We start from the raw sequence: 27,252 nt of genomic DNA, 5'->3' as shown, positions 1-27,252 counted from the left end.
AAAAAATATGAAAGTTTAAATGAGAAAACCGATTCTATTCTTGCTTATAATATACGTTATTACTTTTCCACGCAAAAATCTACGAAAAAAGACAAAAACGAAGGAAACTTTTTTTGGACGATTTTCGGAAATTCCATTGTTCGAATTTCCATTTGTGTTTCGTGCTAGAAGCATACACTCGTAATCGTACACTCATTTTTCGAGTTTTTCAGACTGTAGAGCCCATAGAAAATTGATTTTATAAAAAAAATTGACTGATATCCTACAAATTATTTTTTGCCCCTCGATTTTTCAAGCCAATTTTCAAGCGGGAGGGGGGGGGGGGCGGCTGACAAAAACTTTGAAAATGATTTACAATGGCCTTAATACAGAAATATTAGAAGAAAAAATTCAGCTAAAAGTCTAGTTGACTGTCATCAGATTCTTCACACTTCGTCCACGTTATTCGTGTCGGAGAATTCCAGTTTGTCTAATATTGCTTCTCGCTTCCTCCAGTTTTTTGAGTTCTCTTCCGATTTCACTGGACGATGACCCAGTTTCTCTCTACTGGGCGAAACTCTGGCATGTTGGGAGGGTGTTTGTTCTTGACTACACTGGCTGCACGTGGTTGAATGGATACCACTCCGCGGTCTTTGTTCCGTAATACTAAAATACCAAATCCGGTCAAAACGGCCTCGAACAGTCGTGTTACCACAGGCACAGTTAGCCTGCTAAACCAAATTTTTCTTAGCGAAATTCGACAGTTTCATATGCATCTAAATATGTGCCCCATTTCCTTTCCGGTCGCCGTATAAATCTTATGCCCAGAAAGGCATTTGAAGGCTTGCTTACCGTACACTGAGAATAAAGCATGATGTAGTTAGGTGGATTCGCCTCCTTCGGTACAATATGGACTCCATTAGCATCATACCATTCCAAAACATCTTCGGCGTAGTGACAGGATGCCAAATTAGGCCAAAACAGCGAGGGTACATTATGGCTGTGTAGGAACGGTAACAATCGTTTCTGCAGGCATTCTTCACGGTATATTTCCTTGTTAATCGTTCTCGTAGGGATGTAACTTTTGCTTGCTCGACCACAGCTGCATATGGCCTGCCATACTAAATATTTTTAGGGGAACTTGGCTTTCTTCTTTGTCCTAAAATGGTCTGCAACACATGAAAAATTCGTTAAATATTCGCGATAAAGCTCACGAGAGCGTGTTTTGACCGTCGTATTTTGCTTATCATTACGGTTTGGCACAGTCCTCACCTTGAAAGACCTCATGCCTTGTCGTTGCTTAGAGGTGTGCACGAATGTTGGCGACATTTTTATTTTACGAGCAATGGTAGGGTACGGGAGGGTATTCCCATCACGCTACTAATTTCGGCATACATTACCTTTTTTGGCTGCACTTTCCCAAATAAAAACTTTACCGATATATAAGAATACTGAAACGAATGTAGCACTCATAGGCTTTAATGTGTTATAACTATTTTCATAAAAATGTAAGTAGTTTGCTTAATTTTATTCAATAAACATCAAAACTACTGTTTTTCCACTAGCACGTAACCGGGCTGAAAAAAACTAGCGGCAATCGCTTACGCGTATCTGCTCTTGATAATGGTTTGGAAAACACACAATTATGATCACGTTTACTTATTCTAGAAACTAAACAGCTGTGAATATGCTATCACAGGACAATTCTACTTCTTTATATCACGGAAGAACACAAAAATTCCCCTCTGATATGAAAATATAAATCAATTTTCATTCACTAGCCGTTAGCAGCATTTTGTTTTTAATTCCAGCTTATGGTGCGTTATTTACACTAGTACCAATATATGTGCTGACATATCTGGTATTTGAGTGAACTGGCGCTACTGTATATGCACGATTCAATAATACACTAGCGCCAGCAGCAAGCTGTTGTCACTGCAAAACTGATTATCGTCAATGAGCCCGGAATGTAGACAATAGCGAGAAGTTATCAATCGGTCTCTCTTTTCTTGTCTCTTTCGATCTGTTTTTGAAAAGCATTTAACTGCTGTGCAAGCTAATTCGGCCTGTCGGATTTAAAAAACACAGACACCACTATAGAAAATGGACTCAATTTAGCCGCAGCGACTTCATCATTTCTCGCGACAAAAACTCAAATTCAGTAGCGTTTTATTAAGATCAAAATACACGCCGATATTCAGTAAATATTATTCTATCAACTGGTATAAAAATCTTGTCTCGAATAAATATGGTTTCAACGTAGTTCCTGAATATTGTTCAGGCTACCGCTTAATGGGCTGGAAATACCCACTCGTACCCTACGTACAGAAAGATCTGGTGTCCTGCGTAATATTTGTTTTACCTTCGCATCCTTGTGGTAGTTCCTCAGATCCGTTTTTGTTCCACTTCCCTTCTTCCTAGCTGTTGTCAAGCGAGTATCGAACGATTTTAAAACACTGTGAACAGTGTTTGGAGGAAATCCAAGCTTTTTGGCAAGTTTTCTTAACCGGAAAACCGGTTCCGAATCCCTCGGGATTTTCATTGCAACCGCACAGAATTGCTTTTCGCACCTGCTAAACGTTAAAACCGAATCTATTGTTGCTTATAATATATACGTTATTATTTTCTATGCAAAAATATACGAAAAAAGACAAAAACGAAGGAAAATTTTTTGGACGATTTTCGGAAATTCCTTTGTTTGAATTTCCATTTCTGTTTCGTGCTAGAAGTGTTAATACAACTCGGAGACTCATTTTTCGAGTTTTTCAGACTGTAGAGCCCACAGACAATTGATTTTAAGAAAAGAAATTTGACTCATATCCTACAAATTATTTTTTTGCCCCCCGATTTTTCAAGCCAATTTTCAAGGGGGGGTGACAAAAACTTCAAATATGATTTGCAATGGCCTAACTAATTTTACATTGTGTGTTATAAAAACGCGGATATTTTTAATAATTTGTGTTGGATAGGACGGGAATAGGCAATTACGATGAAGCAGCAACATACCCTATATTAATGTGTGGAAAAGGAAAGCCTCCCAGTTAGCCTCGAGGTATAATGCTGGCCTAATAAGCCAATCGTCGTATGTTCGAATCTCGGCTGGGAGAGGCTGTTGGAATCAATAGGCTCTACAATTGTCCTGCATTCTAACATCTGGCTGCGAAGTCTGTCGTATAAAAACAGAAGGTCAATAAGGCGGAATGTAGCGCCTAGGCTTTGCTTTGCTTTGGAAGAAGAACACATTTGTCGGTATTAGTAGCGAAATATCAGTAATGGATGTCATACTAAAACAAATCGCACGGAACAATGGAGTTTGGTTTTGGTCGTGGTTGGTTGATTTTAGATCCCACCAATACTTTGGCAAAATTTCTTCATTTAACTAACACTATTTACCGAAATCGCCAAACCTACATATACTTAATTGGACCAGGAATATAGGAAACTTCATAGAAAATGCGACTATTATGCGAGTAGCGGCAGCATACGTCTATTTGAAACTTTACTCGAGTTTTGTCTCTATGTCATTGCTTTTAGTTTCTGTAAATTGAGTTTTCTCGTTGGAACCAGAGACTAACAGACGTAACATTTCGATAAAATTTTCTATCAATAGGTTGTTGAAATGATTTATCTAAATCTCGCAAAAAACACTAGCAGCATCTGGTGTACTCTTCCCGAAACGAAAAACGGCTTTCTATAAATTTAGCTAAACCTGAATCTGATAGCAACGCCAGCGTAGGCGGACGACGTTCTCGCGCAGCGACTGTTGTTTGAGTTTTGGCTAGAGTAGAAATTTGAAATGAGCGATGGAACTATGTTCCAGCGTTACGTCTGTTAGTCTGTACCGTGTACCCCCGTTGGTATGACCTTCTTTAATCTGAACATTTTTAATCTGTACCCCGGTGGTATGAATGCGTTCACATTAAAAACCGATCAAGCGTCACACACAATTGACGTTAAAGTGGACCGGTAAATTAAAAAAAAGCAAAAAATCTTAATGCGTTTCCTCTTGCTCAGGAGCTTTGGCAATATAGCTCATATGCAACTTATCTCTCTCCAGCACTCAAAATAGACCATTTTAGTCGAAACTGCCGAGCCAATTTCGTATTATACAAACCAAACCTTTAGAATTGGCGCATGTTTGAGATGTTTTCAAAACGTTTGTTTTCGTCAAATCAAAACAACAAGTTCATAGGGTGCGCGTCTTGCGCGTGTGTGAAAATGAATAGAGTTACCAAATATTCAGATTAAAAATGAACTCGCCCAATCTGAACGAGCTGTTTTTCATATTAGCGGGGGTTGAGTGTACTTGAACTGTACTTGATTGTTTGTGTTCTTTGAGTTACATAGTGAGATGAAAACGCAAACGCCTGCCTGAGTGCGGAAACAGCTCGACCGAACAGACTACATAGTCACTGGACAAGTACTGGCACTGGAATCACTGGATTTTCTTTTCAGACTGGTTATCGTTCGCTCGCGAGTTCAAATGTTTCCCAAATCAAATGTTGTTTCAAAAAAAGATATCACAACACTAGTTGATGATCAACATGGTAGCTGCATTGATATTCAGGTAGAAGGTATCGACAATTCGTATTTAGCTGCAGAGTATCTTTCGTGCAAGATAAATCTCCTTGAATGCAATGGGCACACCAGCGCCATTACTAGTCTAGGGATTAAAAGGTCAACCACGGCAAAAATCGTGAAAGATGTCATCGGAGATGGTTGAATGTATAAAGTGAAATTAGTCGTCATCGATTCTGTGAATTTCAGTCTTTTTGTTTGAAACAAAACTTTTGACCAAACTCGTGACTTTAGTCATGACCTTGAAATGCGGTCAGGCATATATGAATATTTTTTTTTTGAAACGATGATTCTACAATTGATGAAGGGACGGTAAGAGAAAGTAATGAAAAGGATTTTTTCGGGAATGAAGGGGAAAAAGTGGAAAGGAAGGGGGGGGGGGGGGGTAATAGGTAGCTATGCTTAACAAATTGTCGTTGTGACTCCTATCTTTTGTCCATGCGTCTTCCAGCATTGGACAAAAGATAGGTGTCACAACGACAACTTGTTAAGCATAGCTACCTATTACCCCCCCCCCCCCTTCCTTTCCACTCTTTCCCCTTCATTCCCGAAAAAATCCTTCTTCAAAACTTTTGTTCATGAAAATATTTTCGCTGTATACAGATTGGCAAGAAGAATGCAATGAATACTTCTCTACAAACAGAAATGGCCCAAAAACTGGTTCCGAAATTGGGTTCTCCGACGAAAGTTAATGATTGCTAATTTCCATTTAATAGGGAAATTCGCAGCTGTTACTTTTGCTGTGGTTTGTTTTTATAAATTGACAGTTAATCGCACAGAAATTCAGTGAAGTCCCCAATACTCGTATGACTTATAACTCTTGACTGAAGTCTCTGCACTGTGGACCACGGCACGCTATAAACTCAAATTTATACAGTAAAGATGTTGTTGGTTCATGCCTTGGATGCGCGTACATTCTATATAGTTCCTGATTGTTTTGTTAGCGACGGAACGACGCTTCAGTGTTACGTCAGTTTGTCTATGGTTCAAATTGTTGCACGATGGTCAATGAAAATTAAGTGACTATTGAAGATTAGATGATCAAACACTTACTTTCGGCGAGATGGACCAAGTCTGATCTTAGTCCAGGGTACTTTGGCGAATTGTGACTTAAAATTGGTGCTTCCAAGCTATCTGCGCCACGAAACACGATAGTGCGACCCTGGCCAACAAAATAAGACAGCGACGACAAACTCGATACCTGAGCCTACAAACAAGTGATGGCGAGACTCAGTTTACACAATTTACACAACTACACGAAAGAGGCGCTCGGCGCACAGCTGGAAGTAACGTATACGACAGTTTGTTCCCCACGAGACATCAAGATTGTCATCAGACCGAGCCTTCAAGGGTCGGTCAGGTCGAAAGGCAAGCGATTTGAAGAATACTGACAGACCATCATAAACGATACCTTGAAGCGTACGATAACGATCGGCGATGGTCTCGCGGTTTTTCAATGCCAGGTGCAGGTGTGCCACCATTATTTGATTGCAATTTTGCTCACTTGATCGTACCGCCTTAACTATGCCGTACTTTAGAAGAGATACGTATAGGATGCTTGTAGAGTAGTAGTTCAGAGTTAACAGAAGCCCAGGTCATTTACGACCGCTACAGACTGTGCATCATAAACGACAGAACTGTACTCCGTTAAATGCCAGGTATATATACAGCTCGCAAACTGCTGACAGCTGCATACGTTCACTGTATGACGTGCTACCTTATTTGCAAAAAAAAAGTTCCATAAAACTTTCCACGGCGGCGAAAAATTCTAAAGAGAAATCGGAAAAGTTGGAAGAACTATGTTCTACTTCGTGGAAAATTTTAAAAATATTTTTTCTTTTTTTGACAATTCATTAAATCCAGGTTAGTCACCTTGCTTTAAATAACAAAAAGTTCATGATAATGTTTTTATTGTTACTGGGTTCCGGCTGAAAAACTCAATTTTAACTCAATTAAATCCAAATCCACAAAAAAAAATCATTAAGAAAAAGTTGTTCACCAAATTTTCCTCACTGCTGGAACTGGAAATTGCCAAAGACGGGAAAACTATATTCTATTATATGAAAAATTTTAAAATATTTTTTTCCTATTCACCAAATTTTCAGCTTTCAATGGTGAAAATGTCACGATAACACTTTTTTTTTCTCAAAAAACTAACGATTATCGACGGCAACTCAAATATTACAGACCATCTCCCGTGTTAGTGGTCATTGATACCCTGTGAAATTTGGCATTTTCAAAAATTGATAAACTTATCGCAGAGTTCGTCGCTTATAAATTCAAAAAATTACTCATATAGAGAATGAAATTAAGAGGGAAAAATCCAACTTTGTCGACTAGTGATTGTTGCTTTTTAAAATTTATACCATGCTTCTCAAAAAATCCCCGGTATCGGAAAGTACCCACCAAACTCCACCTTCCACTCGGCACGACTGTGCGTAAATTCCCATATAATGCGACGTCGCCCGGTCGTCAATTCTTTACGACGGCGGCGACGACGTCATGGCTTACTGGACGTGTCTACCTACAAACCGACGCGACGAATGAAAGAAAATACGCTCAACGTGACATCGCATTCATCAGTAGCAAGTGGAAAAATCAAAAGCGTCGGTAGCGGCGCGACTGGCCAGGTATGCAAACAGCAAGGTGCCGTGCAACACTCGATTCTCTCGTCCGTCTCAATAGCATGTGCACAGTGTGCAACAAGAATTAGCCGGAGAGAAGCCAGAGAGCTGGTGCGATCGGCCACCGCGTGTGCTTCGTTCGAACTGAACTGCATATAGCCGCCGCCGCCGCCACCGCCATCGGAGGCTTCGCTCTCTGTCGTGCAACAATCTGCCACCTGTTGCCTGCGGTAGGGGGGCCTGCGAGGTTTGTCGACGCTCGGTTAGGTATTTAAACTGATAGCACACCAAAGGTCTCATGCATTCATTGGTTTGCTTGCTTTTTGCAAAGTATCTCAGAAGTAGAATTGTTCGTAATTTGTCGCTGACTCGTGATCGTACCTCAGAGGTGAAGTGTCCTAGGTAAAAGGAGGAAGTTCCAGCAACAGCAAAGTTCTAACTCAACATTGTGAAGTGTGTTTGCTCTAGGAAAAACAGTCACAGGAAAACAAAACGAGCGAAGAAATAATAAAAAAATAACTGTTCCTTCACCGAGTCCTGAGAGGAGTCAAGCATTAGACGTGACAATTCCACCGAAAGCAATTTCGCCCCGAAAGCAGTGTGTTTCCGTTTGATATTTTTCTTAAAAATATTAAAGAAAATAAAGCGTGGACCGGAAATCCCACTCTAGGTGTGTGAAAGGCGCCAAATACTTTGCAAAAAAAACAACATAAAGTTCGTAACTGATCAACTGTTCAATAAGCCCGAAAACGACGAGCTCCATCGTTGCAGCGGTTAAAAAGTGCATTTTTTTGGGGAAATCTCAAGAATCAAAACACAGAACCACCACCAGCACCGCCACAGTCACCTTCCGCTGCTACAGTAATGGCCGTTGCCGCTGCTCAGAAGAACCGCGAAATGTTCGCCATCAAGAAGTCGTACAGCATTGAGGTAAATATTGCGCTTTTTTGACGAACGAACTATGTACAGTGTGTTCAATGTGTGATTAAAGGTGTGAAATGGTGATTTTTAGTGTCATAAAATAGAACTAATGTTTGCTGGAAAAAAGTTGATTTAAAAGGAATCGAATTAGTTGGAATAATCGGTGTGAAAAGTAAAATTTAAGTTGAAAAATCATTTTAAGAGCAACTCAACGATAACCAAATTTCAAGCTAAAATCAAAGGAATGAAATTTTACACATCAAATAATTTAATAAATTGATTAAAATCAAAATCAAAAAAGTTTCTCGTTAAGTGAGTTTAGTGAATTTTTACCAGCAAATGAGTGAAAATGCCAAACTACGATTCTAAATAACAAATTGTCAAATTTTTGCTTCTAAATACTTGTGAACTTGTATAAGGGTAGCACGTTTCCATTGAAAAGTGATTAAGTTTTTTGTTCAAACTTAACAACACTACAATTATCCTGTACCGTAGTTTTGAAAATCGTGTGTTGAGGTGTCGCTCTACCAAAAATATCCCTGTATTTTTACAAAAAATGGCATTTGTTAGTTACAAAAGTTGAATTCTATTCTGTCATTATTAGGATGTGACAAACAAAGTTTTGAAAATGAAATCGATTTAGGGCAACAAAATTTTCACGAAAACCCAGTTCCAAAATTAACGTTCAAGCAACGTTTTTCTCAATGATAATTTTTACAAACCAACCCAATAAGTATTTGGTGGCCTGTTGCGAAAATGGAATGAAATTAATTAGTGTTTACTGGCGCTATTTGGCGAATAAAAAACTGAACTAATAAAGTAAGGGTTAAGGCCCAATCGTTCAGACGAAAAGGTATTATTCTGAGCTACATAAAATCGTGTAAAATTGGGTATTTAACCCTCTAATGGGTTGGCTATTGGAGCTTCAGAGCTACATATAAAATTTGTTTTGAATTGACACTATTAAAAACAGATTAAAAACAAATTGAAAACAGATTTCTTGACACTCTTATATTATTAGAGTTTATTTCTAATTCCCGTCGTAGCAAGTAAAGCCATTCTAATTTTCATCATTTGTTGGTTGGATTTAATGAATACTCCAAAAGTTCTTGTGCTGATTTGACTAAAGCACACTTACCTTCCGATCCGTAAACTTTGAAATCACTGAAAAGCGAATATTACGGAAATTACGCAACTGACTTTATTTCTTAAATTCGTCGTACCGTTTTAAACTCCGTCCATCAAAATTTTTCATCGTCCGAACTAAAAATCACAACAATGTTACGAAGCTAAGGTGCATGTATTTGTGTAGGACGGCATGAAACATGTTATTCTGCAAAATTTCTGCAGGTCAGGCAAGTTTTCCTGGCTGCAGAATAACGACAATGCCTTGCGTGAGTTATTTTCATTTATGAATGACGGAAATTAAAACGATTAGTCGACATTTTCTTCTTCATCGCACGAAAAAACGTAGGAAATTTGGCTGGTAAGACTTCTTTAATGAAAAAAAGCATTTAAATAGATCTCAGATCTCACTTTGATTGATCACGTATGATAGACAATAAACTAAAATATTAGGGAATAATTAGTTTTGCATTGTGTGTCATAAAAATGCTGCTATTTTTAATAATTTGTGTTGGATAGGACAGGAATAGGCAATTACGACGAAGCAGCAACATACCCGATCACAACATTCTGACTATGCATTCAAGAGGTGTTATCTTTCAAAAACAAGAATTGATGAAAATTGCGAAAAAACCATATTGTGCGAATATTCCCTTTTTCGCTTTTGAAGCAAAAGAATATCTAGAACAAAATGATTTGTCTCAAAAATTTTCTATGAGTAGTTTACATGCTTTATTTTAATTTTGTAATAAAAATCTGAATTAAAAAAATACATGGGTATGGTGAAGGATATATAAAAATATGATAAGGCGAAGGATATGAAAAAATGACAAAGATAAATTAGACTTTTTCTAACCTAGCGCACATTCAAATAATTATTTTTGAGTGAAAATCAAAACTTGAGCTTCTTTTGAGTATATTTTCATGCAAAAATAGTCATTAGTCAATTAAATCCTCCAAGTCAACAACATTGTGTTGAGAATACAAATAATTTCTTAATCATTTGTCTTAGAACAAAAACCCGCTTATCTTAAAAACAAAATGAATCAAAATGTTGTCTAAAATATCGTCCATCCCAAGCAACATTGTGAGTTTTATTGTATTTTATGGCGGGTTTCATGATCAATTTTGGTCTTAAATGCCATCATAAGAGTTTACTTATTTGCTTACCTAAATTGCTACTCGGGATAGCTTGCTACTACTTTCACCATTTGTCAGGAAAATTTCGAATTCAGCCTAGAAAAAATGTTTCGTCTTTTGAAGTGTTCCAAGTTATGAGCAAATGTTTGGAATCTTCGAAAGAAGAGAAGCAGTGACTTGCATCTTTTGAAACAGGCAGCAATCAGAAGAAACGATGTTCGGAGAATACGATTAGTGCAGTAAAATAGCCCACTTGAGCATTTCCAGATACTTTTTTACGGCTTTTGCGGCATGCAGCCGAGCATTGTCATGCAGTAGAATAGTGTTATTGAGTCTTTTTGTAAATTCTGGTTATTTTTCTCGTAATATACTTTACTAAACGCGTAAACTACTCAAACGAATGAAATGTAATCTGTACCGAGCTCATAGTACAAAAGACCCTTTTAGCTCCATCACATTCACAATGTGTGACCTTCGAACTATGAAAATTTGGGTTTGGTGTTGATGTTACCATCGATGAAAATATTTAACCGGACAGAGCGTAGTATTTTTCTACTTGGGATTGTCGTAGAATAACCATTCCTCATCCACAGTCACAATCCGACGTAAAACAAAACCCTTTATTTGTTGCTTTTGTATTACTTATTTACTTATGAGTCCTGTCTGCCGATTCGGCAGAACAAAAGGATGAAAACAGAGATCTTCACTGCCGACGGTTACCCGCCATGGTTTTTACTTATCGTCAGGACAGGTTCACGTCTACAGCCCGGATGTCGTTGGCTAAGCTGTATCGCCATGAGCCTCTGAATCTGCATCTTCTACACTGTCTTTGCGGATTTCAGTCGAGTGCTTCTCTGCAGATCTTGTTCGCTCCTTTCCTCAAAGTGTGTCCGATCCACTTCTACCTAAGTTCACGAATTTCTGTTGCTGTCGGTCGTTGCTTTTCTATTAACTGCTCATAAGCGAATAATCTTCTTTCAATATCTCTCGGTTTCAATTCATATTGCAACCAATTTCTATGCTTTTAAATCATTCCCGAGGATGTCAATCGCACAAAAACTGCTTGTTCATGTCACTCCCAATGATTCTGTAAACTCCTCTTGCGGTTGACTCAGATCTTGATCAATCAATGCCCACAAATCTTTGTCTTCGAGTTTTTTGGAAGTCCAAAGGTTGTCTTAAACACTAATCACTATCTTTGAAACGTCTTAATCACTATCTTTGAAACGCCGAAACCATTCCTTAGACGATTTCCCAGCAGGAGAATTGTCGCCATGCGCTTCAGTTGCACCTTTCTTCCAATTGAAGCAGAAAATGATAACTTCCCGCAAATGCAGTTTAACTACCACAAAATTCGACGTATTCGCAACAGTAAACAATTTAGGGTTTATCCACGACACAAAAAGCGATATAAACTGAAGATTATCGATTGACGTTTAATCTTTCTGAAGGCACCGAAATAAGCTGACTTATGAAACATTCATAACAGGCAGAGTCATCTCTTAAAAACGGGTCGAACTAATTTGTACAGTGGTTTTGTTTGTGGCGAAAATTGCTTTATTTCTGTACGAAATGAGTAAAATGTTTCAATTTTGTCTGCCCCATGTTGAATATTGGGCTAACAAATTGGGGAAATTGATAAAATCTACAAATTTTGTCGAAAATTTTATCAAAATTAAAGCCTTAAAGCCTTGCAATTTCGAAGACTTTTACTAAAAATTAAATTTTAACCCTCAATTGGTCGACCGAAAGCTCAATGAACCGGGCACAGCACACTGGTCCAGAACCTTTTTTTTTTTGATGCGCATTAGCTTTGAGCGGGAAAACTTGGTTTTAGGTTTGCGAAACCTTTGGAAGAGTTTTTTAAAATTAAAAGTTCTATCGTTCAGTGGAATTCAAATTTTGATTAATCCCCCTAAAAGTGCAATAATAAATTTATTTTTCTTCACTTTAAACATAACACAATAAATGTGTTCTGCAAAGTTTTACAGCATATTATTACAAGAAATTTTGCTAAAGACAGTAACCTTCTATCTCTTCAGCAAAGATAGAAAAATCCTATTTCTCATAAATAAAAAATCGTTAAAATCAGTTTTTCTATTTTAGCGGTTTTTTTAGTTGTTGTACGACTTCTGCCTGTTTAACAAAGTTGTACAAATAGTAAAAATACACAATAATGCTGAATATAGTATACTTCTGTCTTTGCTTATTTAGGAACTATAGAACTTTTACTATAAAAATACCCTTGTTTTGACCCCGAATAACTCGCAAAAAGGCATCATTTTATTCAAAAACTCTCCCCAGAAAATCAGAATAGTTTCAAGCAGACTGAAAAGTTTTATAAGTCATGTTTAAAAGCAAAACAAAAGTTAAACAAAATTTATAGGCTGACAAAATCGGGATAAAAAGTTGATAAAATCAGGGGTAGACAAAATCGGTAGCTGACAAAATCGGAACATTACTGTATCGCCACATTTAACAGATTCTTACCGATCACAGTCGTCCTAATATTTTTGACGTTGAACTACGTCTCAGGCGAAAGTAGGGTGTCATTATAAAAAATCTAAAAATGACCAATCGATCAAAAAATCTCCTACGCATCGACTTAAATAAAGAAAACTATTAAATTTTAAGTGCAAGCTATTGAAAAAGATTGCTAAATGCCGTGTCATGGCTTAGTTTTGTCATTTTCAGTACATTTTATAAGAAAACGAGTTTTTTCCTAGCACAGACATCAGTTCAATGTCCCAAAACAAGTTTTCTAGGTTTCATAAAACACCCTGTCGATTTGTAACACAGTCCATCTGATTGTTTCTGTAAAATTTCAAAGAATTTGTGTCAAATATGCCAGTACACGACATTCGAAATTTACAGTTAACACTCCGCCCAACATTCTTTCTAAACTATTCAACGTTCACTCATAAATCGAATAGCAAACATTCCACTACTTTGCGTAATTACCCGCTACCGATCAGTGCTGCTACACTGCTACTGCGGGTGGTGATCGGTAATCGAACGAAAGAATTAATCATTAATAAAGCACGCGGAAAATTTTCCCGGAATGAAAATCACGCATCCCGGCTCGGCCCCGATTCCCCGGTGGTGGTGGGTGACACACGGAACGGTTAGTCAAACCGCACAGGGAGAAAAAAAAGCTCCTCACCGCTGCTACCGTGTCGAACAAAAACCCTTTCGCTAACCAGGGTACTTAACTACCTAGCAATGTACTACATCAACACTTCCTACTACACGGCGGTGGGGAGGAGGCCGGGGTAAGAACAAACTCCGCTCCGCCACCAGAACAAGTTAGTCACTCGCACTCTATTCAGTCAGGTTTACCGCCTCAGCCTCAGCTCACGGTGGCAGCACGGAAACAGGGCTCACTCGAAACGCGATCGGAAATCAGCAATCGGTCGATCGTGCACGATCGAGAAGATAAATCAACACAGCGAAACTATTTCCTTTGTTTAGCACACCTGTTCTTGGTGTGTGCTAAAGTGTTCGATTGAATCATTTAATAATCGTTGCATCTTAATGATCATAATCTTTGACAAATTAGCTGGAAGTTGCCCCTGGGTCAATGGGAAACGAAACAGAGCCTCACTCAGTATTGGATGGGCTTGAGTCCAGAGTGTTTGCAGCTTGTAGTACAAAGTAATTCCAAACGCGTCTGTAATACTCGCGCGAGCGATCAACATTGCCCCTCACTTATATAATCACGAAACGGGTAATTAAAATTTAGTATTTATTGGATTTCGTTCCGTGGTGTGCTCAGATCTAGATCAACGAATCGACCGGAATCGCCTGTCAGAATGTCGGCTAGCAACACTTCACGGTCATCAAGATCACCCGATCAGGTGAGCTTAAAACAAACCGAATTAAAATTAAGTGCACAGAAATAAATAACTCATGATGGCAAAAGGATAGGATCCTGAAAACCAAAGACAAGCTTCCAGAAGTTTCGCCTACCATCGTAAACCTGTTTTCCCACGCCCACCCATCATCCGGTTCAACCCGTCCCCGAAACAATGCGCCTCCGCGCGATCGGTTTTCCGCAACCAAACGACACCATCAGGCGCTAATAATAATGGAATGGAAATCGAATGCAACAGAACCACGGCGATCGCTCAATAGCCTCCGCTTATACATATGCATATGTACATACAAACACGCTTGAAGTGAATAAAAGAAGGGTATCTTATTAAAATCTAGTTAACTAGATCGTTTACTCCGACGAGTCGAATCACTTAGCATAAATAACTGCGGCGAGTCGGGGCGGTTGCTGCCCGCCCCGAGAACTGCTGTTATTGAGGTGATCGTGTGCGATCCATTCTAAGAAGGATCTTAATTGCAGGGTTGCATTCCTGAAACCAATCACAGCAAATATAGAGAGCGTCGTCATCTGCGACCGACAACACACGACAGTGCCCGCCGTCGCAGGTGTAACTTACATCACACCAATTGGAACCAACCGGCAGCAGGTAGTAATTTTTTGGATACCACTTTTACCGGAGGCAAAACTTTGCACTTTCCCATTGGAAGCTCATTGCAGGGTGACAATGCATTGTCGGTATGAAGTAGACGACACTTGTCTAGGACCAGACTGATCGATGCTTACATAACGAGTCTGCGCTCAGTTACGTCAATTTAGCACTGTTTGTTCCTGCCAGACACAGACAGAACCAGCCGCTTGCCCAATGAAGCCACCCAGAACCGACCGTCTCCATGGCTCTTACGGTGTTGCTTCCGCCTGTTCGGATCCAACATCGCAGGGCGGTCCCTTTCACCGCCTCTGAAGCCCCTGTTGGATTGGATTTCTGTGCTGGGTGAATTGACCACAAACTTGGTGGCTTGGCGGCGACAGCAAGCGAAAACACGTGCAAGGCCAATCGAGTTTAGCGACCGAAATCGCACCGTGACATTGAATTTCGTAAAAGCAATCAAACTTGTCGTCGTCGTCGTTGTCGTCGCAAGTTGAGCCAACCATGGCACGGCACGGGGCTAGCAGTGCGATCGCGATTTGTCGTATATTACAGACAGTACCAGTGCAGCAGCAGTTAGAACGAATGATGTGGCGAAAAATCCTCGCGCGCAGTTGTTGTGTGTGTCTTTACATCATGAGGCGCATCCTTGAATCCGGCCCGGTTCCTCTGTAACACTCGGTTCCCGATCCCACAACGATTTACTGCCTCTGCCACCGCGTCCGATCGCTTCCACTATTGGAGCTTGTTATTTTTCTGCATTACTACTGATGCTGTTGACGCTTGTGATGATGATGTTGCTACTGCTGCTGTTACATTCCTCGTTACAATGAACTTATTAATTTTTTTGCTGCCACCACATTATTAGCTACTCTTGGACGATTACGATTGCAGGTGAGTTGCTGCTTACTGCGTCGTATCCGCCAACAGTAGTACGCTACTGTTGATACACATACGTTACTACTACATTCGCTCTTTGATTTCAATGTCAATAACACCGCTCTGTGCTGCTGCTGCTGCCAGCTGGATTCAATTCCGGCGATCGGGTTGAACGCCGTGCATTTTTTCTGTTACGTTTTTATTTCGACGAGATTCGTCCTACAAGGAAACGAGTAACGAGATCAAACTTACGAGAACAACACCTCCATCTCCATCAGGGGACTTGAAACTGGGCGTTTCTGTGGGCTTGAAGCGATAATGGTTTGCTTGTGATAACAGGTTATTATAAGGGTAACAACACTGAATGGTAGAGAAATGAAAATTTTAATACGTCTGAGAACTTAACTTAACTATTACTATTTAACTTATGACGGATCGATCTCTATCTGAAACTAAAATTAGACAATATGAAACCTGTCTAGTTGAACTAAATTTGCAGCACACACAAAAAAAGATAACAAAAGCCTGGCTTCGGCTGGCATCTAACCAATCTCCTGTGTTATATTTCAAGCCCTTAATTGATGCTACTTTATCTGTATAGACGAAAAATTAAACGAAATGCTGCAAAAATTAGTCTAAAGATATCAAATGGCATGATCTAGATGGACAATTTACTGGTCCAAAACGAGAGTTTGATTGCTCGTAAAACTTGCCCCTCAATTGATCTATTGTTTTGTGTGATGTGTGGCATGTCGCGCCGTCTTGTTGAAACCACAGATGGTGCCAGATTTCATCCGTGGTAAAAAAAGTTCGTAATCATGAACCGATTGCGAACGTGACGGCCATCTTCATCTTTGAGAAATCACGGATTGATGATTCCGTCGACCCATAAACCACACTAAACAGTGCTTTTTACCTTTGTTATACTATAACAAAGGTTTAAAAATTGGTCGAAAAACACAAAATTGATCCGAGGCCCGGAGGGCCAAGTCACATATACCAATCGATAGGGTTCGACGATTTGAGCAATGTCTGTGTGTGTGTGTGTGTGTGTGTGTATGTATGTAATGATTTTTTCTATCGCCTGTTTCTCAGAGATGGCTGAACCGAATCGTTCGCTATTACTTTTGTTTGAAAGGTATTATTGTCTAGTAGATCACTATTGAGTTGCTTCGTGACACGACGTTTCGTTTAAAAGTTATAAACAAAAATGTGAAAAATACGTGACACGGGTTTCTCTAGAACTACATGACCGATTTCAACGATCTTAGTATCAAATGAAAGCCCTTATTAAAGCTAAATTATTCAGAAATTTTTAATTGAAAACAAACAAGTAGTTTAAAAGTTATGCTTAAAAAACCTGTTTTGACAAGGTAATAATTATCGCCTGTTTCTTAGAGATGGCCAGACCGATTTATGCGCTATTAGTCTCATTTGAAAGATAATATATGCTAATAGATCACTATTGAATGGTTTTTTGATTGGACGTTTAATTTGAAAGTTATGAGCAACCGTATACACCACACCAAAATTAACAATAATTTATAATGATTTTAACCAAGATAATTTACCTAATTTCAATTATTTTAATATCAAACGAGAGGTTTTGACACTACGAATATATATGCAAAATTTCATAAGAATTGGTTGAACCGGTCAAAAGATATTAACCCTCGAACACTCGCGCTAACTTTTGCAACACAGTTACTCGCGCGCACAATAGCCCAAAACCAAAGAAAACGTGCGCACTAGAGGTTTGACTGGAAAAACTTGGTTTTAGGTTTATCAAACCTTTAGAATAGTTTCTTGAAATTAAAAGCTCTATCGTCTGGTGGAATCTAAATTTTGACTAATCCCTTTAAAAGTGAAATAAAAAAAATTATTTTTCTTCAGTGTCAATATAACACATTGATGTGCTCTGCAAAGTTATAGAGCATATTATTACAAGAAATTTTGCTAGAGACAGTAACCTTCCATCTCTACAGCTCGGATAGAAAAATCTTATTTATTGTATATGAATTTGTAAACTCAGTTTTAAATTTTTGCTCTTTTTGTAATTGTTGTCTGACTTTTTCTTGTATTACAAAATTGTACAAATGACAAAAATACACAACTTTGCTGAATATAGTATACCTCTATGTTTGCTTGTTTAGGAACTGTAGAACTTTGATTATAAAAAATACCTTAATTTTGACTACGAACTACTCGACTACCAGCAGACGGACACATTTTAAACATTTTACATTGGCTAGTTTTGCTGCATACAGACACCATTTTTTCATATGAAGAAACGAGAAAAAATTCCACTTGGGGTCAATTGCGGTACACCTCGCATGCTGATTGTTTCATTTCTGTGATGGCGGTTTATGCTGATCTATTTTTCAAACAATTTAAATTATTAATGCATTGAATAATGATGACATTTTGCTCAGAATAAGTTTATTGAAGAATATTCGTTAGTTAAATAACGATTTGTAACTTTATAAAAATATGGCGTTGAAAAACCTACACGTGTTGTACAAAATACAACAGCGTGAGTAACCGAAGGTTAATAAAAATTGATTAAAATTATTCAAGAAAACTCTATTGATGTGAATCAAATAGAATGGCATTACAGGAAATTATGCATAGTTCAAAAACCTATAAACTAGACCTTTACTAGGCAATGTATATGTTAAAGAATAAGATTTCCTCTTACAACTTACTTTTATTTGCACTTACTCAAATTAATAACAACTTACTTATCCTTACTCAGCAATTACATGAAAAAAGGATCTATCAAAATTGAAAAGTGTTCCTATTTTGTTCAAAATTTGTAAACTTATTCAATTTTCAAAAATTTTATGTAAACCAAGGCATTACGCAACGTTAACCAATAGATGAATTATGTTCCGAAAACGTGTCGATTTCTATCTCAAATACCAAGTAAGACCGTATAACAAAGGTTCCTTTCACCACTAGGTGGATTAAATCGGGTTTTTGCTGTTCAACACACCAAATGCAACAATTTCGATTGTTGCCACGTCCACATGGCCCAATGTTTTCATTTTAGCATTTCGGGTCTTCAGCACTTTTGTTCGTATAAATACCCCCCATAATCTAAGAGTATCGAAAGGTAATCCTGGTTTACTATGATAAAAATAAAAAAATAACTTTTCTGTGTTAGTAGTTAGAGACCAGGTTTCTTCAGCAAAGTTATAGAAAATATAAAAGCAAGCATATTTACTGAAGAAATTATAATTTTATCTCTATTCAGTGTAGTACTATAGAGCATTTTTTGAGAAAATTCCTTGAAAAATAGTTGTTCATACTTAACTTTTGTTGGTTGCATTTTACAAGAACATATTGTTCTAATAAATTAACGAAGTACTCAAAATACACGTTTTTGCAGAATACCGCAAATATCTACGACATTTACTTGCTAAGTTATCGCATTCATTTATTCAAGCTTTATTTTCTCTTAGTTTCACAATCCTGTAGGATAAAATGGAGCAAGTGGATAAATTAAATCATTGCTTCACCTTGAAGCTTGAGTACTACAAACTTGCATAGGTGCCGCTTGACCCCACCCATCCTTATTAGAGTATGTTCTATGTGTTTTGCGTTCGCAGTAAGCTCAATACGCGTCCACTTTGTTGCATTAGTAGGGTATGTTGCTGCTTCGTCGTAATTGCCTATTCCCATCTTATCCAACACAAATTATTAAAAATAGCAGCATTTCTATGACACACAATGCAAAACTAGTTATTCCCTAATATTTTAGTTTCTTGTCTATCGTAAGCTGAGCTGAGATCTATTTAAATGCTTTTTATCATTGAAGAAGTCCTACCAGCCAAATTTCCTACATTTTTTCGTGCGACGAAGAAAAAAATGTCGGCTAATCGTTATAATTTCCGTCATTCATAAATGGAAGTAACTCACGCAAGGCACTGTCGTTATTCTGCAGCCAGGAAAACTTGCCTGACCTGCAGAAATTTTGCAGAATAACCTGTGTCATGCCGTCCTACACAAATATATGCGCATTAGCTTCGCAAACATTGTTGTGATTTTTAGTTCGGATGATGAAAAATTTTGATGGACGGATTTTAAAACGGTACGACGAATTTGAAAATTGAAGCCAGTTGCGTAATTTCAATAATATGCTTTAATAGTCGTTTTTCAGTGATTTCAAAGTTCACGAATCGGAAGGTAAGTGTGTTTTAGTCAAATCAGCACAAGAACTTTTGGATTATTCATTAAATCCATCCAACAAACGATGAAAATTAGAATGGCTTTACTTACTACGACGGGAATTAGAAATAAACCCTAGTTAGAAATATTAATTCGGCAAGGCTGTAGAAAATATAAATGCAAACAACTTTGCTAAAAATGACATTTTTAGCTCTATCAGGTTCGTGAATTTAAGGAAAAATAAATCTTAAATAAAGCGATAACTTTGTATAGAAGGTTTCGAGAGATTTGCGGCCTTTTGCAGAAACGTGTAGTTTGAGTGCTTCGATAATTGTCTGGAACAATATGTGCGTGTAAAATGCAAACAACAAAAGTTATGCATGAAAAACTAATTTTTAAAGAGCTTCCAAAGAAAATGTTCTATATCTCTTCACCCGACAGAGATTTAAATAAGATTTCTTTAGCAAATTCATTGGCAAACAACAATGAATTTTCTTCAACTTTGCCGAAGAAATTATGTCTGTGTTTCTTAATACGAAATTGTTATTTTTTTATTTTTATCATAGTAACTTTTAACAGTTTTAGATTATGGAGGGTTTTCCTACGAACAAATGTTCCAAAGTCACTAAATATTGCTAAAATGAAAGCAAAAGACGGTAGGAAAAAAGTTCCACTTATCATTCTTTTGGACCACTGTGGCACTGTGTGTGTATATTAGAATATGGATGCCCGTTTCCATCACTAAAATTTACATAGAGTTTCCACTTTTGTCGGAAAAGGTGCGCTGTTGCTATGTACGCGAGGGAGAGATGTTAGTCTTCTAGATGAAACGTTTTTTTGTTTTGTTAAATGACTTCGAAAAAGTCAAAAGGTTGCCTCTGGCGTTAGTATATTTAAACTTCTTAGCAATACACTAGCGCCAGAAGCAAGCTGTTGTGTTTTTATTGCAAAACTTTAGGCGTTTTTAGTGACACCATCTCTATTGTTTCCCAACTATTTTGACACGCGTTTTATCTAAGTAGGGACACATTTCTTATATTCCTGTTCTCTGTACTATAACTTTCCAAACCTGAATAATCAAAAATGGTTAAAAGGTCTCAAATATAAACTAACAAACAAACAACTATTACTGTCATACTTGAAATAAATTTGAAGCTTTTGTTTATTGCAATAGAATCGACCAATCACGAGGGGCAAGACACCTGTTTTCTGATCTCTTTTCTCAAACTCTTGTTTTGGCGTTATGCTAGATTTAAATTGTAGTAAATTTAATAATTTTTATTCCAGTAATTTTCAGATGATTTTCAATAACAAAACGCATATTCAATTCTAATTAAATTTACTCATGACAACCAAAGCCGTAGCATGACAGTGTGGCGTCCTTGGCGAAGACTCAATGTAGCACTCCCTCCCGTGTTCCTTCCAAGTACACTGAAGTCGCTTTTTACGCGGTTCGTTTTTTACGCGACTATTTTTATGCGAATTTCGGAATTTAGGCGGTTTTTTGAGCGAGTTTCGGAATTTACGCAAATTTCGGAATTCACGCGGTTTTTTACGCGATTTTCAGAATTTACGCGGATGCGCTCAATTAGTCTATTTTTCACGAAACGTTGAAATCCACAAAGTTTTTTTTACGGAATTTTTTCTTTTTACGCGAATTTCGGAATTTACGCGGTTTTTTACGATTTTCGGATTTTTGATTTACGCGGAACGTATCCTTCGCGTAAAAAGCGACTTGAGTGTATATTATTTTTGATCAGAGTTTAAACCACCAACCAGATTCTGAACCTGCGCCAAATTCTGGACCACATTTTTAACCAGATTTTGTTCTAAATTTTGTAACAAATTTTGGAACAGTTTTGATTTAGATTCTGGCAGGGATGGTTCGATCACTTTGACTTAATTTTGATTCATTTGACAGTACCGTCTCAGCCGAGCAAAATTTGACAAAGATATGTATGAGACATTTATAGAACAAGTTATTATCTACAATTTTGCTGAAAAAAGTTTTGCTGTATCTTTTGTAGTTACGGCGCTACAATGCTAGTAACTCTTTAGTGACTAAATGAACGTTCATTTAGTTAATAAAGAGGTACTAGCATTGTAGCACCGTAAATACAAAAGATACAGCAAAACTTGATTCAGTAAAAATATAGGTAAAAACTAGTTCTACAAATGTCCCATACATCACGTTGTTAAATTTTGCTCAGCTGGTACTGTCAAATGAATCAAAATTGAGTCAAAGTGATCGAACCATCCTTGGATTCTGGATCAGATTGTGGACTACATTTTTTATTAGATTTTGGGTCAGATTTTGGGCCTGGACAAGCATTTTTTATCAACTTTTGTTTAAAATTTTAGAACAAATTTGAACTAGATTCTGGTTCAAACATTCTTTATCAAGTTCTGATTCGGATTCGGATTCGGACTTTGGATTAGATTTTAGACCCAGATTCTAGAACTGGTCTGGACCACATTCTGGACCTGCATCAGATTGTGGACCATACTTTGGACCACATTTTTTATCAGATTTTGGACCTCATTTTTGATCAGATTTTGGATCAGATGCTGCATCTGAACAAGATCTCGAAGCTAGATAAGATTCTAGACCAGATTTTAAATCACCAGATTTTGCCGGATTTTGGATCCGGACTATAAACTTTGGGCCACCTTAATGATCAGATTTTAAACCACCAACCAGATTTTGGAGCACGTTTTAAGCCAGGTTCTAAACATGAACCGTATTTTGGACCTGGATTGACTACATTTTTTGTTAAATTTTGTTCCAGATTTTGTAACAAAATTTTGAACAGACTTAAACCAGATTTTGAACTACATTTTTAGTTAGAATTTGGCCATATTTTGGGCCAGATTCGGGACCTGAACCAGATGCTTCGCCAACATCCGATTTTGGATCAAATTTTGAACAAATTTGGACCAAATTTGGATAATATCAAAGATCACATTTTTTCATATTTTGGATCAGCTGTGGGAGCAGATTTTGAACCACAAACCAAGATCAGATTTTGAACTTTGACCAGATTCTGAAGCACATTTTTATTAGCATTGGTTCAAATTTTTGATCAGATTCTCAAATTGGATCACATTATTAACCAAATTAACCAGATTTTTCATATTTCTGACCCTATTATTGACCAGATTTGGGATTAGATTTTGAGTCAGATTCTGAGATTTTGAGTTTAGATTCATCAAATCCTGTGCAACACTTGCGCCATCTTTCTTACACACCTTCATCCACACTTTTCTTAAATCCTGGTCGTTTTTGAAGACCTTCCCTTAAACCACTGGATTTTGGCAACATCGTTGGCTTCGTACCAATTCATAACCGGTTTCACGCAATGGCACGATGCCAGATCCGACCAAAACAGAGTGACACCTTTGTGGGACGATAGGTAGGGAGGCAGGCGCTTCTGGAGGCATTTTTCGTTGAAATGGTGATGGTGTTGATGATGAAAGTTTGATGGTGCCGGACGTTATGTGCGGCTTGCTGAATTTTCCACACCCACTAATCCTTTGCCAAACCATATACTTCTTGGTAAATTTGTCGACCTTCTTCTTTCGGAACTTCTCCAGAACATCCAAGTGAGACGCCGTGCCGTGAGTGCCGATTCAAATCTTCAGGACGGGGATTTGCGCAACGTCTGCTTTAATGTACGTCACTCGTGGTCTAGCTACCTGGCGCGGGATTTGACCCACCGTGTTCGGTTTGATTACGCGTTTCCTTACCTTGAATACATGAAGTCCGGCCGGCTCAATATCCGCTGAACGAACCAGACGGAAGAATTGACCTTCTTGGCCACATTCCGAATCGAAAGGTTCGAGAAGTGCTTGAAGTAATCCCTCCCTCACCTTCCTTCCACCTTCACGGGGTCGATCGTCTTCGCTTTTCTTCCGCTGCCAGCTCACCGCTGGTGGGTCGTCTGGGTCTTCTTAAACGATTTTATCGTACGGGACACGGTCGAATGGTCGATTTCCAACTGTTTCGCGATCCACCTGTGAGGCTGGCCTGGATTTTCCTCGACCGCGCTCATAATTTTTTGTCGAAGCACTTCTTGTTTGGAAGCCATCTCGATGACTAGTTGACAGATTGTGATGAAATTTTGTATTACACTCTAAGCTAGTTTTACCCAAAATTTCATCAATTTCTATCCATTCAATAAAAAGTTATACACAGTAGGTAGAAAGTGTTGCACTATTTCACTATTTGCACAAAAGAAAGTGTTGCACTGTTTCACTTTTTTTAGATGAAACATTGTTTTTGGCAACAAGAAGCCAGATAGACGTGGGTAACTTATCGTCGTAGATCAGATATTTTATAGGGCATACAAAAATAGTCCTGCAATGTACAATAGCATGACCTTAGAGGTTAATTCATGAATATGTTACGCGAGATATTTCGTTCGAAAAGAAGTTTCTTTCAACAAACCAATTTTGGCACGCTCGGTGTGGCATGTTGCGCCGTCTTCCTGAAACCACAGCTGCTTCACATTGAAGGCATTCAGTTGGGTTATAAAACATTCAGCGGGTGGGTGATCGTGGAATTGTAGCAATTACCATCGACAGTAACATCCTGAGGAACGGCATTATTTTTAACAAAAAACGGGCCAAACCAACAAAAATGTTTGTTGTTCAACGCCAATCTTCCTTAACTTGCCCACCTCTACTTAAAATCTACCCAGGGAGTTATGGATTTCCCAGAGCGTATTATTGAAACAACAAGCTGGTTGAAGGATCGGCCTGCTGTCAGGAAAAACTTCCCTTCACAACCTAAGGTTTATTATTGTTTTGCTGTTGTTTATGGGCGCCCATTACTTGCACGTCAAATAAACTAAAGGGACACGTTTATTGTTTTCTACTACCTGTCGCCCAATACCCTTGCCACCGCTCGTCTCATCACGCTTTATCCATCGCTGTAATTCATCTTTCCGTAGACAGGATGTCTGCCTGTTTTCGCACCGTCTACGTCTTGTGCAGGAACCATCAAAATAGGCGTACCAATGCTTACCACCGTGGGATTACCGAGTCAGTCGTTTTATTAGGTCTAGGTACCTAAGCTTTCATTTTTATAAATGTATATTTAACAAATCAGTGAGTTCTTAAAGGTCGAACAAGATTTTATTTGTGGGATTGCTGTGTTAGTGCAGTCAATAGGCCGAAAATACCCGCCACAAACTCATCATTTGTTAAGTCTATAACTCAGAATTAAACGGGTTTTATGAAAAATCAAAATACACTCATATATTCAGTAAATGTTAGCTAACGAATTGGTATGAAAAGTTTTTATCGAATAAAATAGAGTTTCATCACAGAACAGAATTGTAAGTTTAAATCGAAACACCTTCATGCTATCGACCTACCAACCCTGGTAGTAGAAAGAGATCCTCTTTTTAACAAAAAACACACGAATACACATGAAAGCAATAGGAGCGATAGGGAGTAGGCGTTCTGCTGATATTGCTGTTAGTTCTTTCTATACGAAATCCTTCCAAAAGAAAGCCAAATCGACGTTACCACTTTTGATCGTCGCATTGTTTGATCTCCTTCTTTTGTTCTGTGGTTTCATCATATTTTGGGAAAATAGTTCAAGGTACCCTTAAATAGGACGGAAATAGGTCTTCCGCCCCTTGCGCATATTTTTCGCTAATGAAATTAGTAGCGGGAAAAGATTATGGAATCAGGTCATGATTTCACTATATTCCAGTTTACGGTTCATGTGAAGCAGATTCTCCGGTTTCTACTTCCGGCGAAGAGGAATTAGACCAAACATGTCCGGTTTTATACTGGTTATGCTTTGACTTGAAGCCCCAATCGCAGCTGTGGTAATGGTGGAAAGGTAATCAAATCGGTTATCGCCCAATCGACTCAACTTCCAACTGAAGTTGGTGGACCAGCTGCTAATACTCGATGAAGCAAAATCAGTAATTTTATTTTACCTTCTCTTCAAAGCAGCAGAATTTACAAAAAAAGTTTAAAAAAGGAAACCAACAAAGGTGACTTTGTATGACCAAAAATTATAAAAATTTCGATAGCATTGGATTCTGACCAGCGTAGGATAGCTAAAAATAAATTTTTGATTTAGGCCATTAATACTAAGACGTGAATAAGCCTCCTGGATTACATCACAGCGCTAGTAGTATCTTTATGGATCCCTGGTTTAATTTATTACTTCCCAATCACGTTTATAACTAACGCTACGTTAACCAAACGAAACAAATGTTCTGTAAAGAGGTTAAAACCAGACGTTAAACGAGCTTTCAAAAATGCTAATCGAAATCAATTATCAGAAACAAATGATCCAAATAAGTAAGCTTCTTGTTTGCCTAAGGACCATCAAATTTAATTCAAGAAAACCAAAACGTTGACACGCTTCCGGCAATACCGGCTTGTTCTACACGAATCAGTCACAGATCGGCAATTTCAGAATCACTAATCAGCGACGTTCAGTTCAATTGCACCCTCATTAATCCGTAATATATTCCCGGTCGCTTAAAAGTTCGAACTTTATAGTCACTTTGACTGGCTCAAGTATCCTTTTCCCGGCACATCAACCTCTAGCAGTGCAGTAAAACTAGCCCTCCGTAATTAGCACAGCAAGAAAAAAAACCGGTAGCCCCAATCGAACGGTTCGCTTGGCAAACCCTAACCATTCACGTTTGCAGCACTCATTCACGTGAAACTGCTGCCAAGCCACCCCGTCGTTGCCGTTACCGTCGTCGTCGTCGCCATGATAGTCTCCGCGGCTTTTCGGGACGAGGATGCGGTCTATTGATTCCACGGTCTCTCTCGGTAAGCCACAAAAAGCCATGCCGCGAGCCAATAGATCGCGCGCGCGTTCCATAAATAGTAATTGTTTTTGAAGGTGAATGTCAATTCCGCACCTCGCACCGTGACTCATGAGATTCGATCGTGTCCTATGCATCAAATCAGCAATCTATACCGCAGCACGGCGCAGTGCGTTCCGGTTTGGCGCACGCTTTCCTTAATCCATTTCCGTGTTTGTACAGATCGGATTTTTTTTTTTGCTGCCGCCGCCGACCGCGCGGACACCTGCGCTGTGGTTCTCGTGCGGTATACTTTAGTACAACCTGGACCGCGGCATCGCGGTTCATTAGTTCGATCAAATAAGGATCACGCTTCAAGGGGACTGCAGTCTCCTCACCGTGGCGTCCTACGGTCGTCATCAGTTGCTAATCGCGTGCGCGCTGTTGAGTGCAACCGCCTGACCAATCTGATCCGATTGCACAATCCTAATTCTGCACTGTATATAGCTTGGCAAATATCATCAGCTTGCAGTGGGGCATTCGTCTAGCTGAGTCCATTATCGGACAATGCTG

General features: G+C 38.5%; 1 protein-coding gene across 2 annotated transcripts in view; it reads left to right on the top strand.

The window, feature by feature from the left end:
- Window positions 1–7,517: 7,517 nt before the first annotated feature.
- The window catches only part of LOC128733554 (tyrosine 3-monooxygenase-like), a 44,564-nt gene continuing 24,829 nt past the window's right edge, over window positions 7,518–27,252 (top strand). Inside the window, exon 1 of one of the 2 annotated variants that reach the window (XM_053827208.1) lies at window positions 7,518–8,111. In XM_053827208.1, coding sequence (XP_053683183.1) covers window positions 8,046–8,111 — 66 coding nt within the window. In that variant the 5' untranslated portion in view covers window positions 7,518–8,045. Of the gene's footprint in view, window positions 8,112–14,101; window positions 14,225–27,252 lie in introns of those variants that run through there. The other variant, XM_053827209.1, reaches the window with a different exon arrangement.

The sequence above is a fragment of the Sabethes cyaneus genome, chromosome 2 (genome assembly GCF_943734655.1).
Source record: "Sabethes cyaneus chromosome 2, idSabCyanKW18_F2, whole genome shotgun sequence".
In the NCBI taxonomy this organism is placed as follows: Eukaryota; Metazoa; Arthropoda; class Insecta; order Diptera; family Culicidae; genus Sabethes; species Sabethes cyaneus.
The sequence above is the reverse complement of the archived record's forward strand: the minus strand, read 5'-3'. Positions and strand labels throughout refer to the sequence as shown.